The 14,655-nt window shown below is 43.5% G+C and overlaps 2 protein-coding genes across 18 annotated transcripts in view; both read left to right on the forward strand.

Annotated features, from left to right (window-relative positions):
- The window catches only part of Baz2b (bromodomain adjacent to zinc finger domain 2B), a 213,038-nt gene extending 210,525 nt beyond the window's left edge, over nt 1-2,513 (forward strand). For 14 of the 16 annotated variants that reach the window (XM_057755621.1, XM_057755630.1, XM_057755623.1 and 11 more), the window contains 3 exons: nt 54-319; nt 403-546; nt 1,092-2,513. In XM_057755621.1, the coding sequence (XP_057611604.1) occupies nt 54-319; nt 403-546; nt 1,092-1,245 (564 nt within the window). In that variant the 3' untranslated portion in view covers nt 1,246-2,513. The remainder of the gene's footprint in view (nt 1-53; nt 320-402; nt 547-1,091) is intronic. The other 2 variants (XM_057755635.1, XM_057755636.1) reach the window with 1 other exon arrangement.
- A 9,751-nt stretch (nt 2,514-12,264) lies between these two features.
- Nucleotides 12,265-14,655, forward strand: part of Wdsub1 (WD repeat, sterile alpha motif and U-box domain containing 1) — a 33,650-nt gene continuing 31,259 nt past the window's right edge. For both annotated transcript variants that reach the window (XM_057755168.1, XM_057755166.1), the window contains exon 1: nt 12,265-12,450. The gene's annotated coding sequence lies outside the window, so the exon portion shown is untranslated. The remainder of the gene's footprint in view (nt 12,451-14,655) is intronic.

Raw genomic sequence — 14,655 nt, forward strand, 5'->3', positions numbered from 1 at the left:
GATAAACGGTTGTTTTCTTATACCCCATCTGCTTATTTTTTTTTTAATTAAAGGCAAGTGGTCAGACTGTAAAAATAAAAAAACTTCATGTCAAAGGAAAGAAGACAAATGAGTCCAGGAAAACCAAGAAAGGGGCGGTTGCTGGGGACACCGAAGATGAAGACTCTGCTTCCACAAGCGGCTCCTTGAGAAGAGGAAGCAAAGATTTCAAAAAGAGGAAAATGGAGGAGACCCCTTCCGTCAGCTTATCAAAAGTAGAAAGTGCTCCTTCTGTTAAGAAACCTAAAAGAGACGATGCCAAGGACCTGGCTCTTTGCAGGTATCTTTTCTTCCCTCCGGTTTTTAAATTTAGTTTGCGGAATGCCAACTGCAGGTACCGATTTCAAACATTATTTTCTGTAGTGTGATCCTGAATGAAATGGAAACTCATGAGGATGCCTGGCCTTTTCTACTTCCGGTAAACTTGAAGCTTGTACCTGGGTACAAGAAAGTCATCAAGAAGCCTATGGATTTTTCTACAATCAGAGAAAAGCTAAACAATGGACAGTAAGTGCATCATTTCTGTTCAGCACAGTAGTGAGTATTGAGAATGAAGGATTAACACGGTGGCTGTCGTGGTATCTGTAGAAGCTACGAAAGCTCATTTTTATGGGGCATAGGAAATGTGTCCTCTCGTTGCCGTGCACCTCTTGTCAGTGGGGGTCGCAGGGTGGCTGGAGGATTTGTGACGCGCGGTGGAGTTGGGAAGTTCTCTGGCAGAACGATAAGAAGGCAGATAGTAAATGGGATTGTGGGAAACTTCTGTTTTTGCTTCAGGATAAGGTCTTACTTGTAGCTGAGGCTGACCTCAAACTTGCAATCCTCCTGTCTCCGCCAGCTGGGTCCTAGAATTGCCGGGTGTGGTACCATGCCTGTCCTGGAGAACCCAGCCTTGCAGAGCACAGTGAATGTTTCATGCATGGACTTAGACATGTTCAGTGCGGTCATCCTGTTCTCCGGCTTTCCTTCTACTTCCTCTTTAACTCTGCTTCCTGTGGTTGGTTTGAGTCCTGAGAAGTGTCAGCGGCCTGTAACGGTGTGTTTTCTTTCAGGTACGCCAGCTTTGAGACCTTTGCTCTAGATGTCAGGCTTGTGTTTGACAACTGTGAGACATTTAATGAAGATGACTCCGACATAGGCCGAGCTGGCCACAGGATGAGGAAGTACTTTGAAAAAAAGTGGACAGATACCTTCAAAGTGAGCTGAAGTTGTAATCTCCTTTTTCTCCTTTTCCTTTTCAACAAGGACAAACAAGACCAGCAATGTGAACTGCATTTACACAGATGTGCAAGGCACATGCGTATTAACTTTTTTCCTTGAAATGAGTATATATATATAAATATATATATTAAAAAAGGTGAGAAGAATGACACCATTTTTAGAGGCTTCACTCCTCCAGCCAAGACCGTTGGTCACTGGTTTATGTGATTTATCAGCTAACTTAGGTAGAACAGGGAAGCACACCCAAAGAATGTTCAAAGAAAAGGGTGGAATAGTGCAATAGCAATGAAACTATCAGATCGCACTGAACAGCCAACACCAGAGCTCTAACGTGGGGAATGGTTCTCCTTTCCCTCTCAATAAATATCTATTTTTCATTTTTTTACTTTGTAGTTTATTTTTTAGTGAATGTATTTAATTTTATGAATTATTTATGATTAAACCACATCCAGAATCTTCGTTTTCTGTGAAAAGGAAGAACTAGAAAATTGCTTTAAATCTTGAAAATACAACAAGGAATGTTTTAAAATATAAAACAAAGCCAAGTTAAACTGTTTACACTGATGTGCTCTGAAAGCACCAAAAATAAACTTTACTGTAGAGTTCCAATTACATTTATATATACATATATATATATATATATGTTGCGCATCACTTGTGTAGGTAAAGTGTATTTCAAGCCAGTGGAAATTGATGTGTATATATTGTTCATTATTGTTTATATTGAGTCTTGTTTTAATATGTATTATGTGTATATATTGTTTGGAGACATTATTGTTTATGCCTTAGAAGGACTGTAGCATTTATCTGAAGGTAATTACAGCTCTCCAGCTTGTACAGCAATTATCCTCTACCAACACTGTGGCGTCTCCCGAATCTTGGTAGTGCCTGCCTTTGAAACAGGGTGTAGGGGATAGTAGTTTTCCATTTTTCTATTTTGTTATATAATTTTAAGCCACCAGGGCCTAAATTAAAGTATAATCATTTGTATCCATGTGGAATAAAATCGTGACAATTTCCTACACACACAGTATTTTTTCATAGAGACACTTCCTTCCCATCTGCCTTGCCTCAGAAATAAATTTAAAAGACATTTGTAACCACTGTGTTTATCTACTGTGTGTTGTGGCCTGTTGGAGGCAAATAGATCAGAGTTTTTTTGTACCTATGTAAAAGTACTTGAAGTTTTATTTAAAATAAAATGTTGTGGAAAAGGTAGCATTCTTTTTTTTTTTAAGGGGGTGTTATTTTTTACTGCTATGTGTGGCACAGATGAAATAAAAGAGTTTACAAAACAGGTAAACTCTTTTTTGTTGTTGTTTTTCTTAGTGTACCTTAACATGCATCATTCAGAAGGCAGTGACTTGAAACTTTAGTTTTGCAGAGTCCTAGTGGTGTGTGTGGTGACTCGGAGCGCCATATGCCAAGCGCAAAGCCTGGGTTAGGGTCAGTTCTCTGAGCTTCATGGAGTGTAAATTTCTCTCGACCTTGTTTTGTTTCACATTTTCAATATGGAAGCATTAGGATATTTTGCCCCGATATGAGAGGTATCTGTTTATAGATGCATACTCCCGTGCTCATAAAGCGTGGTTATTGGTCATAAAGTGTGTAAATTAAGCCATGAGATTCATAGTTGTAAGTTTTAGTGGGCCAAAGCTGGGCATTGGAAAGCCACTGGTGAACAAGATAAGCAGGACTGGGGAGGAGACTTGGTGGTAAAGTTGCTCAAGCCTGAGAAGCTGTGTTCAGATCCCCAGCCCCCACATGAAAGCAAGGCCAGTGCTTAACCCTAACTCAAGGGGGTATCACACAGATTCCAGGGGCTTGCTGCACAGCCAGCAAGTGGCAAGGTTTGTTGAGAGACTCCAGAGTAAGATAGAAGACTTTGATAAGAAAAAGACTTCACATCAACCTAAGACACCATCCTCCGACCGGGTGGAATGAGCAGGCACACCCACAGACACACATGTATACTTCCCAGCCCCCTGCCACACACACGGAATAAGTAATAAAAGGTTGGGTGTTGTGGTACATAACTTTAATGTCAGCACTCAGGAGGGAGAAGCAAGATGGCTGTCTGTGAGTCTAAGGCCAGCCTGATGTGTTTAGTGAGACACAGAACAGAGGCACTGAGCGGGAAAGGGAGGGAGAAAGGAAAAGAGATGACAGAAAGAAAGAAAGAAAGAAAGAAAGAAAGAAAGAAAGAAAGGAAGGAAGGAAGGAAGGAAGGAAGGAAGGAAGGAAGGAAGGAAGGAAGGAAGAAAGAGAAAGAAAGAAAGAAGAAAGAAAGAGAGAAAGAGAGAGAGAGAAAAGAAAGAAAAGAAAGAAAGAAAGAAAGAAAGAAAGAAAGAAAGAAAGAAAGAAAGAAAGAAAGAAAGAAAGAAAGAAAGAAAGAAGAAAGAGTAAAACTAGCCTGGCACACAGACTGTGGGGGCAGAAGGGAATGAGAGGAGAGAAAAAAGGCAGGCCACATCCCTTTTTGCAGACAAGGGGTGCGGGGATGAGGCCATGATGGAAATTGAACCCAATGCTTTGTTCACAGTAGGCAGTGGGTTTTTTGTTTGTTTGGTTTTGTTTTGTTTTTCAAGACAGGGTTTCTCTGTTCGAGACAGTCCTAACTATCCTGGAACTTGTTTTGTAGACAAGGCTGGCCTTGACCCCACTGAGGCCTGCCTCTGCCTCTTAAGTGCTGGCACTAAAGGTGTTCTACTGCTGAGCTGTGTTCATGCCCACAGCTTTTCATATTGAAAGAAACATTAAAATCTCCCAAGAAAATAATGCTTGACTAAAAAGACTTTGAGTCTTAAGTACTTTCTAGAACCTCTAAATTGTTTGTAGAGCTCTCTATGAACATCAGTTGTTGTATAAATATGTCTGTTTCTGTTTATTACAACAGTACCCTCGGGAAGCTTGGTCAAAAATAGCCATGTGGAAAGAAAGTGAGGTGCTGGGCTGGAGGGGTTGCTGGGGAGTCTCGGGGGGCGGGGGCTTTGCTGCAGGTCTGCATCTCATCTATATGAGATGACATCACCTCCATTGTCCAGGGCTGTTTTCATAAATGAGAAAATACTTAAATCTCTAATACACAAAGCAGTTTTCTAAAAGCAACCATTTTCTTTTAAAAACAGAACCTCCAAACATGGAGGCACACCTGTAATCCTAATATTCAGTGGCTTGGAGGCCAGTCTTGGCTGCATTCTGAGACTCAAATGAACAAACAGAGAAATAAGACGAGTGTTCCTCTCCCTGAAAAAGGGAGAGGTTGACAAATATTGGCTGCCTTGGACTTGTGTCTTCATTGTTAGTAGGCAGAGGTGACCACTGAAGTGGGCAGTGGGTGGTATCCCAGAAGGATTGCTACCAGGGGTATCTTTAGGTGTGTGCTTCTTTTGCAAGTGATTCAGGACACTCAACACTGCTCAATCTCACTAAAACCAGGTTCATTGTTCTCAGTTATTAGGTCCTAAGGCTGGCAGTTTGTCATAGAAACAGGAGCTAATGTGCCTATTGGATGGCTTTGAGGCAGGAGATTCTGTCTCACTAGAAATGAGGCCATCTCTTTGTTCTGTTCAAGCATCAGTTGGTTTGGTGACATTCACCCACATTTTAAAAATCTGTTTATTCTATGTAGTGACCTAGATGTTAATCACATCAGAAACTCTTTTAAAAAAAAAAACACTCAGAATATTTTTGGTCAAATATTTGAAGTGCCATTAGGGTGGCAGATGAAGTTAATCTACATCCAGCCTACGAATCTGTTCTTTTAGGATGTCTCCAAGTTCTGTGAAGATTAAATGTTAAACATTGGACTCCCCTCTCAGTGCATGGAGTTCTGTGTTAATAAATACTTACATGATTCCTTATACCCTTCCCTATTGTATTGTTCTTTATTTTTAAAGGTCATATCATTTCCCTTCCCTTCTTCCACTCCATGTCTAACCCCCACTTTCAAACTGACCGACTCTTCCCACCGTCGTTGCATAGACATATAAATGGATCAGAATAAATATGGTCTGTTTGTAATATGTTTTTATGACTGACTGATCAGGAGACTCATCCCTGGGGAGGAATGGTTCTTCCTCTCTCGGCAGATGTTAATTGTAGTTCTGTGACGTTCCCCACATCTCTGCTGGGGTACGAACTGTTGCACTGTCTAGGTCTTGTGTAGAGGCGACTGTGTTGTTGAGACTCTGTGGGCCTAGTTTTCCTTTCACAGCTGGAAGGCACATTCTCACAACGACTTCTTAGTCCTCTGGCCCTTCTTCTATGATGCTCCCTAAAGCTTGGGTACCAGTTATGGTTTACTTTTATCAGTTTGGGCTGGGCACCCCACAGCCAGTTCTCTGTGTTTCGACTGGTAGCGGATCTCTGTAATGGTCTCCTGCTGCTGCCGACAGAAGCTTCTTTGATGAGGCATGAGAGCTACACATTCTGTGCCAGAGCACAGGATGTCCCATCCAGGTTGGGCCTAGAGCAGGATATAAGGGACGACTGAGAAGCTCCTAATGTCTGTAATTCACCTTTAAGTCATTATGTTGCAATAAATAACTAATACTGTGGCAAAAACTCCTCTGGAACTGGTTCCTATGGGAGAGTTGTGTGCGTGCTTCCCACAGCCTTGCCACATGCCTCTGTTGGTGATGCACAGCCACTGTGCTCTCCTCCCAGCCATGGAAGAGAATGGCAGTCTTGCCTTGGAACAAATCCTTAATATTTGGATAATTTTCACAAATAAACTATCACAGATTTTGAATTTTGAAATGAGGCTGGTTTTCTACAATCATCTGAGCAGCTCCAATATTGGCTTGTTTCTCACAGCTTCTGTCCAATATAGCAAACAAATCCAACCGCAGCTGGTTTTGGAACTATGAAAATTGCCTCTGATGTGTGTTTGTCCAGCTGTGCTCAGCGTGCGTTCTGGTGACAAGGTGATCCTTGCACAGGCTCATGGGAAGGACGGAGAAGGTGCTAGAGGTGTTAAGAGTGAAGTTATATAAAAGTAGCATCCAGAAGGATGCTGGTGTCAGCTACATCTGGTTAAAGCACTGCTTCTGGGAGAGAATTCTGCCCGGTAGTATTTAAACCTAGGGGAGCCGGTTACAGAATGGAGAGCTGCTATCCTTTGAGCTTCTTCTGTTCTCCGTGTAGAATGTTCTCCTTACTAAACGCCTAAAGAAAAGCGGAAGATTCAAGTTCAAGGCCAAATGATCATATACTGAAAACTGAGAGCATAGTGTCTTTGCATCTTTGCTCACAGTCAGCACATCTGTTGAAGTTCGGTGGAGAAAGTGTTAGCATGGATACAGCATTGAGCTAAGGATTGTATGTGCGTTCATTTGTACAGTCAGCCAGCTCACAGGGAATACAACCGAAGCCACCAAGAAGGACAGGTGGCTGCATAGCAAAAGTGAGTAGGCTTGCACACTCGCCTGTTCTCTTCTGTGCCTGGAAATGATTCTTTTTTTTTTTTTTTTTTTTTTTTTTTTTTTTGGTTTTTCGAGACAAGGTTTCTCTGTGGTTTTGGAGCCTGTCCTGGAACTAGCTCTGTAGACCAGGCTGGTCTCGAACTCACAGAGATCCACCTGCCTCTGCCTCCCAAGTGCTGGGATTAAAGGTGTGCGCCACCACCGCCCGGCCTGGAAATGATTCTATCAAGGCTTAAGAGTCAGTGAGACGCACGGTCGCTCCCTCATTAACAAAACCATGAAAGATACTGTAAGCTAGATGACAACAGGAGGGATTCCTCTCCATTGATTAGGGAACCGTGGCCAGGTTTTGCATGTCATGATGCCTGGGAAGAGGATGGATCACCTGAAAAAGGACCCATGCACCCAAGTCAGCTGAAGCAGGTTGTGGTGAGACTGACAAGGGAGGGTGAACCGACCCTTCACCATGATATAGCCAACTGCAATGAAACCTTTCTGAAACTGGGCCCCTCCTGCACAAGGCATATTTAACAGCCCATTCTGCCCTTCAAGCTATTGTTTGGTTCCATAGAGCTGTTACCGAGGAACTGAAATACCTCAGCTTTCTTGATTACATTTTCTAATTCTGCCTCTTAAAATCCTTTCTGGCCATCTGAGTACAATTATGGATCATCTGGAGCTCACCATGAGTCGTGGCTTTAATTGACTTTTCAAAGTGTCTGTGGGCAGTGCAGTGAGGCTACAGATTCTCCACAGCCAAAGGAACTGCTGCTACTTTTACTGTTCCTCAAAAGATTGGGATACATATTTTTAGACCCATCGTTAATATAGCAGTTGATATATTAAAGATGCCAATGAAAGCACCTATAAGGCCTTCCCATCGAGGAGGTGGTGCTCCGCCTTTGCATCCTGACAGCAGTACCAACACTGAGGTTCTACATATCACTTAGATTTGACTTCATTGAGGCAAATGTTTGGCTTTTTAGAACTCTTGCAAAAGTCTGGTTTTATTTTTTTGGAGACAGGTCTCTTGTTTCCTAAGGTGCCCTGCTAGCTATAACTTCTGACAGTCCCCGTTCAGTTTCCCTAGTGCTGGGCTTGTAGGTGTGAGCCTCCCTCCATACCTGACCAAAAATCTTAGCTGTTATTTGTATAGATAGCTTGAACTGTGACCCCTTTGTTGGTCGAAAGACTAAGACCATCAGAAAACATAGATATTTGCATTACAATTCATAACAGTAGCAAAATTAGACTTATGAATTAGCAATAATTTTGTGGTTGGGGTCACCACATGAACTGTATTAAAGGTTAAGAACCTCTAGGCCTAGGGGATCCCAACAGACTGGCTAGCAAGCCCCTGGATGAGAAGGAAACAAAATAGTATTGGGAAGGCCTCGCATCCCGTTCCTCTGATCCCACCAGTTAGCTCACACCTAGGATCTCAGCACTCTCGAGGCTGAGGCAGGAGGATAGCCTTGAGTTTGAGGTAAGACAAGGATATATAACAAGAGCCTGTCTCAAAAAAAAAAAAACTCATTGAATGGCTCCTAAAAAGAAGTAGAATTTACAATTGAATGTAAATTGACCATTTACAATTCTTTTTGAGAAGCTAGTAGGTGACATAGCAGAAATCTATCGTGAAAGCAAAAACTCAGAAACGTCAAGAAAAGGTGGAGGGAAGCAGCTTTTGACCCAAGGAACTTTTGGGCCTTTGTAAGTTTGTCTGACTATAACTAATAATATGCCCACATTATTGTCAGATTTAACCGTGGGAGGCTCTGCTAATCCCAGAATGTCACAAGAAAGGACAGTCAACAGTGTACAGAGGGGTAGGAGAGAGAGCAAAGGAAAGCACATGACAAGCATGGAGTCTAGGAAGAAAGAAGTAAAAAAAAACTGTTTCAGATGAAGATCTTATAATACAGAAAATACTAAACAAAAGAATCTCGTACACGTAAAGAAAAAGAGGGGGTCAACATAAAAATTGAGAATGTGTGCATGTGTGCGTTGATGTGTTTGAGTTGTGGCACACATTTAAGCCAGAGGATAACATTAGGTATTGGTCCTCCCATCTCTCCTTGCTTGACGCAGGGTCCCTTGCTGCTTGCTGCTGTGTGCGGCAGGCAGGCTACCTGACTCTCAAGCTTTGGGATTCTGTCTTCATTTCTCATCTTGCCACAGGAGTGTAGGAATTATACATCCAGCTTTATGTGGGTTCTGGGGATCCAAACTCAGGACCTTCAGCTTGAACAGCAGGCAGTTTACTCACTGAGCCTTCTCCACCCTTCACTGTCCTCTGTGTTCTAACAATAAGAAAATCTGAGTAAAAATAAAACAGTTCCCTTGATACTAGCAAAAAGAATAAAATATTTTAAAATAAATGGACCAACAGCCAGGGCTGGTAGCACATGCCATTAATCTCTGCTGCTTGGGAGACTAAGGCAGGAGGATTCCAAATTTAATGTCAGTCTTGGCAACTTTGTGAGACCCTCTCTCAAATCAAACAGAGAGGAGGATGAGCCCAGAGCCCTTGCCTAGCAATCATGGGAATCCATAAAGTTAATCCACAGGAGAGACAGGACAAAGGAGGAATGAAGGAGAGAGACTGGAAGGACAGGAGAGAGGGAGGGGGAGGGAGGGAGGGGGGAGGGAGGGAGGGAGGGAGGGAGGGAGGGAGGGAGGGAGGGAGGGAGAAGGACAGGAACAGAAGAGCGTATCGTGAGCTGTTAAAACTCTACAGCACTGTGGAAAGAAGATCTTAGTTGATAGAAATACCATTTTCACTGATTGAAAGACTTGATGTTGAACTGGGTGGTGGTGGTGCACACGTTTAATCCCATCATTCAGGGAGGCAGAGGCAGGCAGATCTCTGTGAATTTGAGGTTCCAGAGTGAGTTCCAGGACAGCCAGAGATACACAAAGAATCCCTGTCTTGAAAAATAAAATAAATAAATAAAAAATAAAGACTTGGTGTATAATGACAATAGGTCCTGAAGTTTGTCTATATATCAAGATGTCATATAGCATTTAAAATTCACAGTGAAATATTAGAGACAAAGAAGAGCCAAATCTTGAGGGGGGGAGAGGGAGGAAGGGAGAGAGGGAGGGAGGGAGAGAAAAAAGGAAGGAGAGTGTACTCTCATGGAAGTTGGAGAGTCACACACGATCATTTTGAGACCGGCTATTTTGATGGGTGAAGAACAGAGAAGGCAGACATATTGCACTTTCTGAGGTCTGTGGTCTGTCTTCAGAACTGAGGATGGCCACAACCAAGCCACACAAGAACAACTGTCAGGGATTCTCATGACCTTCTGGTGGCCTTGTGAACTAACAACCATTTTGGAAAGCAGTTTGAACGATCCTCACAATGTGAAACTTACACTTACTATACAAAATGCAGAGCTCAATAAATATCAATAAAAAATGAGAGAAAAAGAAAAAGTATGAGCCACTACCACTTGGATCTGTTTCTGCATTGATCATGTGTAGCCCAGGGTGGCCTTGAACTCACAGAGATCCATCTTCCTCTGTCTCCCAAATCCTGGGATTAGAGGTGTATGACACTACTGTCTAGCCTCTAGTGGCTTAGTTTTACCTTCTGATCTTTAGGTAAGCTTTATTTATTAAAACATAAATAAAATATCACTGTAGTCCAAAGCTAGCTCCTTCTCTTAAGAGGGCCAAGAATTTGGGGCTGCAGAGATGGTTTGGTGGTTAAGAGCGCTTGCAGAGGGCTGGGGTTAGAGTGTTAGTTACAAGGTGTTATGGATAATGATCAGGAAAAAAGCTAAACGAAGACTAGATTCAGAGTTCTTATTTTGAAAAGGAAAAAGGGGAAATGCTGTAGGATAATGCTCTTGTACACTGTAAAGATTTGTCACTCATATTAGTTTAATAAAACACTTATTGGCCAGTAGCCAGGCGGGAAGTATAGGTAGGGCAACCAGGCTAAGAATTCTGGAAAGAGGAAAGACAGTCATCAGCCAGATGCAGAGGAAGCAAGACAAGAATGGCCTCACTGAGAAAAAGTACCAAACCACATGGCTAAACATAGACAAGAATTATGGATTTAAGTTGTAAGATCTAGTTAGTAATAAGCGTGAGCTAATAGACCAAACAGTTTATAATTAATATAAGCCACTGTGATTTTCTTTGGGATTTAACGACTGTAGGTTCTGGCAGGACAGAAACTTCAGTCTACAGGGAGGTACAGAGAACCTAACTATAATTTTTCTCTTTATAAGCCATTCCTATTTGGCAAGATAATTTAGAAAATTTTCCAAATTTCAAGGTTTTAGTCAAGAGGCCAGCTACTAGTTTGCCTCTTCCAGTCTACTTGTCCCGATGGCCTTGGAGGTGAATGTGCTACAAACATCTGGTGTCTCTAGGCAGCGTCCATTAGCTGTTTGTTTCATTGCTGTAATAAAACACATGCCAAGAGCAAAGTAAGGAAGACTCACAGTTCAAGGAGATAAAGAGCATCGTGTGCGGGAACATGGGCACCGCAACTTGGGGTTTGTTCCCATGGTTATTATAGACCGGGACGTGTTAACAAGATTAACCATCATGCAGATTTCTTTTATAGGTGATTGCAGCCAATCAAATTAATGGAGATATGCTGCATCCTTACACACGGCTCCAGGGGTTGACCTGACTGGACCCTTGAAGGAATGAAGAAATGACAGATTCGCAGAAGCTGGTATCACATGGTCTGGGCTCTCTCATGGAAAAGACTGCAGAACTCTGGAAGCTGGAAGCTCAGTGTGTTTATTGTATACAGTTAAACAGGGAGGCGGGTTTATTGTATTCAGCTGAATCAGGGGGATAGGCTTTGTAGTACACAGCTGAGCAAGGACACTGGCTTAGCTAATCGTAGCAGGAGCAGTCTATAGGGGAGCAGTCTTCAGGCCATAAATATCCAGGAAGAGACAGCTCAAGTGGACACTTTGTGCACCTTGTCATTGGAACTTGAGAGAGGAGAAATGGTTTTCCCACTCCCATGGTGAATCTAAGGTATTGGGCTCCTTAATATGGCTGTGCCCATATCAAACAAACACACATCCACTCAAGGCTTCATTCACTCACTACAGAGATATGAAAAGATAACACTCAAGTCTGGCAAGAATGTGGAGCAATAGACACCGCTACCCATTCTACCGAGAGTAAAACCATGCCTCTCTGGAGAGTCATTGGGTACTTGGCATGTAATGTACTTTTGAAGAATTTTAGGCTCATATACCCAGAAGTTCCATTTCTATTTAGGTATATTTGAAGTTTGTAAATGTGGATAAAGATATACGTACGAAGAAGCTTAATCTAGCATTTTTTTTCTGTGATCAAAAATGTTGAAGTACCATTCAGCTGTAGGGAAATATTCAATAAATTATGTTATAGTTCCAGGTGGACCATTAAGCAGAAAAAAAAACCTTCCAGGTAAATTCCCAGCACTATATCCCCTAGGGAGTCCTAGCCACGGGGCTGGCTGGGCTCGAGGACGCGCATGCGCGAGTTGGGGCGGGGCCTTGGGCGGCTCTCTCGGCGCCGAAGCCACGCCCACCTCAAGTCACCGACACGTGATCCAGTGAGCCCGGCTGTGCCCACTGCGCTGCCCAGCCCGGAGGCCAAGCCTCCAGGCTCCTGCGGTGCAGCCTCGGTGACCCGGAGCCCCGCGGTGCGCGCGCCGGGCTAGCGTGACCCCGGCCGTGGCGAGGCGTGCGGGGAGGAGCCGCCCCGTGGCAGGACGCTCAGTCCGGGTGCGAGGGAAGTGAGTGCGGGCAGCGGCGCGCTGGGCCGTGGCGGGGGCGGGAGGGTCGCGGGCGGGCTGTGGCCACGCACACCCTGCTGGCCCGCAGGCTCGCCCCGGCCTGCAGCGCCGGGAGCCCCGGGTCGGTTTGGAAAGCCTCCGGCTGCACTTGCACTCTGGGGATTTGGAACAGATCCAGAAAGCGCCACCTGAGCTTGTTTTCCCAGCACCTGCTGGCAAGTTCGCGCGCGTGTGTATAGGGCTCTGGGGGGTGGAGGGGAGTTCAATTTTGGGAAGAAAATGAAGTTGAGAACTTTTAGGATTTTAGTTGTAGAGATGACCATATATTAGATGAAGAAAGGAGATTGTGCACTTTACAAGTCGAGGCCACATCTGTCTCTTAGGAATATCAGAGCCACTATTATTATTGGTTTGTTGGGTTTTTTGAGACTGGTTAGGCTGGCCTCCCCTCCCTGTTTAGGGTGATCTTGAACCCTCTTCCTCCCTACTGCTGTTGGTACAGGCTAGCGTCACCAGGCCCAGTATTATTATTTTTGAATTGTTCCGTTTTTCCTATGCTGGATTTTTGTTTGCGAAGCTTTATTTTCTAAATCATTTCGCGCTAGATCTCATATAAAATATTTAAAGGCAAACTCGCTTGTTTTTGGAAAATAAATATTAAACGATGTTTTATTTGAGCAGATTATGTACTTGGCACTGTTGTGGGTGCTTTGGTTAGAAAAGAGCCGTGTGGACGCGGTGCCTACCTTTTTGTGGGGTAAGAGGGATTCTTGGTCACCGTTACTGGGACTGCACATGGATGCTGCCGCTGTAGAAATGAGTATGAAGGATTCTCAAAAGACGTAACATACTACCTAGCTGTACAACTTCAATACCCACAGGTCTGAGCCCCCACCGCAGAGACGCAGCACTGCTGCATTATAGGAGAAATGGAGCCATCCTAGATGTCTGTCATCAGACTGTTGGATTTTAAAAGTTGGTACATGTATACAATAGAATTGTACTTTGCCGTAAAGTGCATGACATTTGTAGGAAAGTGGATAGAACTAGAAATAACCCCGCTAAGTGAAATAAACCAAACTCAAGACAAATGCTGGGTTTCTCTCATGTGAATTTAATTAGTTAACAAATTTAAATTAATTAAATTGTTCTTTGACAGTTTTATACATGTACACAATGCATTCTGACTGCTCTTGTCCCTTACTCTTTCTTGACACCCCAGCCCACTGGCAACCCCCCTTCCCTGCAAAATTCCCACCTTCCTGTCTTTTTGTTTTATGTCCCCTGAGAGTTTTACCAGGACCATCTATGTTGCCATAGATTTAGAAGGAGTCATTTGAGCCTAGTGGTTCAGTGGTGGATGCCCAACTGAACAGTGCCCCCCTCTCCCAGAATCTACCATTGGCCAATAGTTCAGAAGTAAAGAGCCCAGGCCGAGAGCTGCTCCCTGACCCTTGGTTTGACAGGACCCGTCTTGTGCAGGTCCAATGCAGGTCATCAGCTGCCGGGAGCTAAGGACTGCAGGGACTGTGTTGTATTTAGGGGTGGAATTTCAGAACACCCCCCTCTGCCTGCTGCCTTTTGAATTCTCTTTGTTCCCTGTCCTACAGTTGTTCCTTAAGCCACAGAAGGGATGGTATCAGCATCTTGTTTAGGTCTGATTCCGCAGCTCTCCTTATCCTCAGCAGTCTTGAGTGGCTGTGAGACTGCATTCACCACTACTCACGGCAAACAGAGGTTTCTCTAGGTCTGAGAGTACCATTTGTCTATAATTATGAACATAGATATTTAGAAGGGCAGCTTGACATTTTGTCAATTAAGCTAAACAACAGTGGTTAGTTTTGTTGTGAGGGTTTCTGTTCTGCCTGGTTCCCTCTGTTGTTAAGTCCCAAAGAAATCACACAGAGGTCTACATTAATGATAAACGGACTGGCCCACTAGCTCAGGCTTCTTATTAACTCTTATAACTTATATTAGCCCATTATTCTTGTCTATGTTAGCCATGTTGCTCGGTACCTTATTCAGCGAGGCAGTCATATCTTGCTTCTTCTGTGGCTGGATCAGGACTGCATTCTCTTCCCAGAATTCTCCTGTTCTCATTGACTGGCCTTTTCTTCCTGTCTGGTGTCCTGCCTAGACTTCCTGCCTGGCTACTGGCCAATCAGCGTTTACTTAAAATATAATTGACAGAATACAGACAATTGT

This window comes from Chionomys nivalis, chromosome 22 (assembly GCF_950005125.1).
Source record: "Chionomys nivalis chromosome 22, mChiNiv1.1, whole genome shotgun sequence".
NCBI classification, from domain to species: domain Eukaryota; kingdom Metazoa; phylum Chordata; class Mammalia; order Rodentia; family Cricetidae; genus Chionomys; species Chionomys nivalis.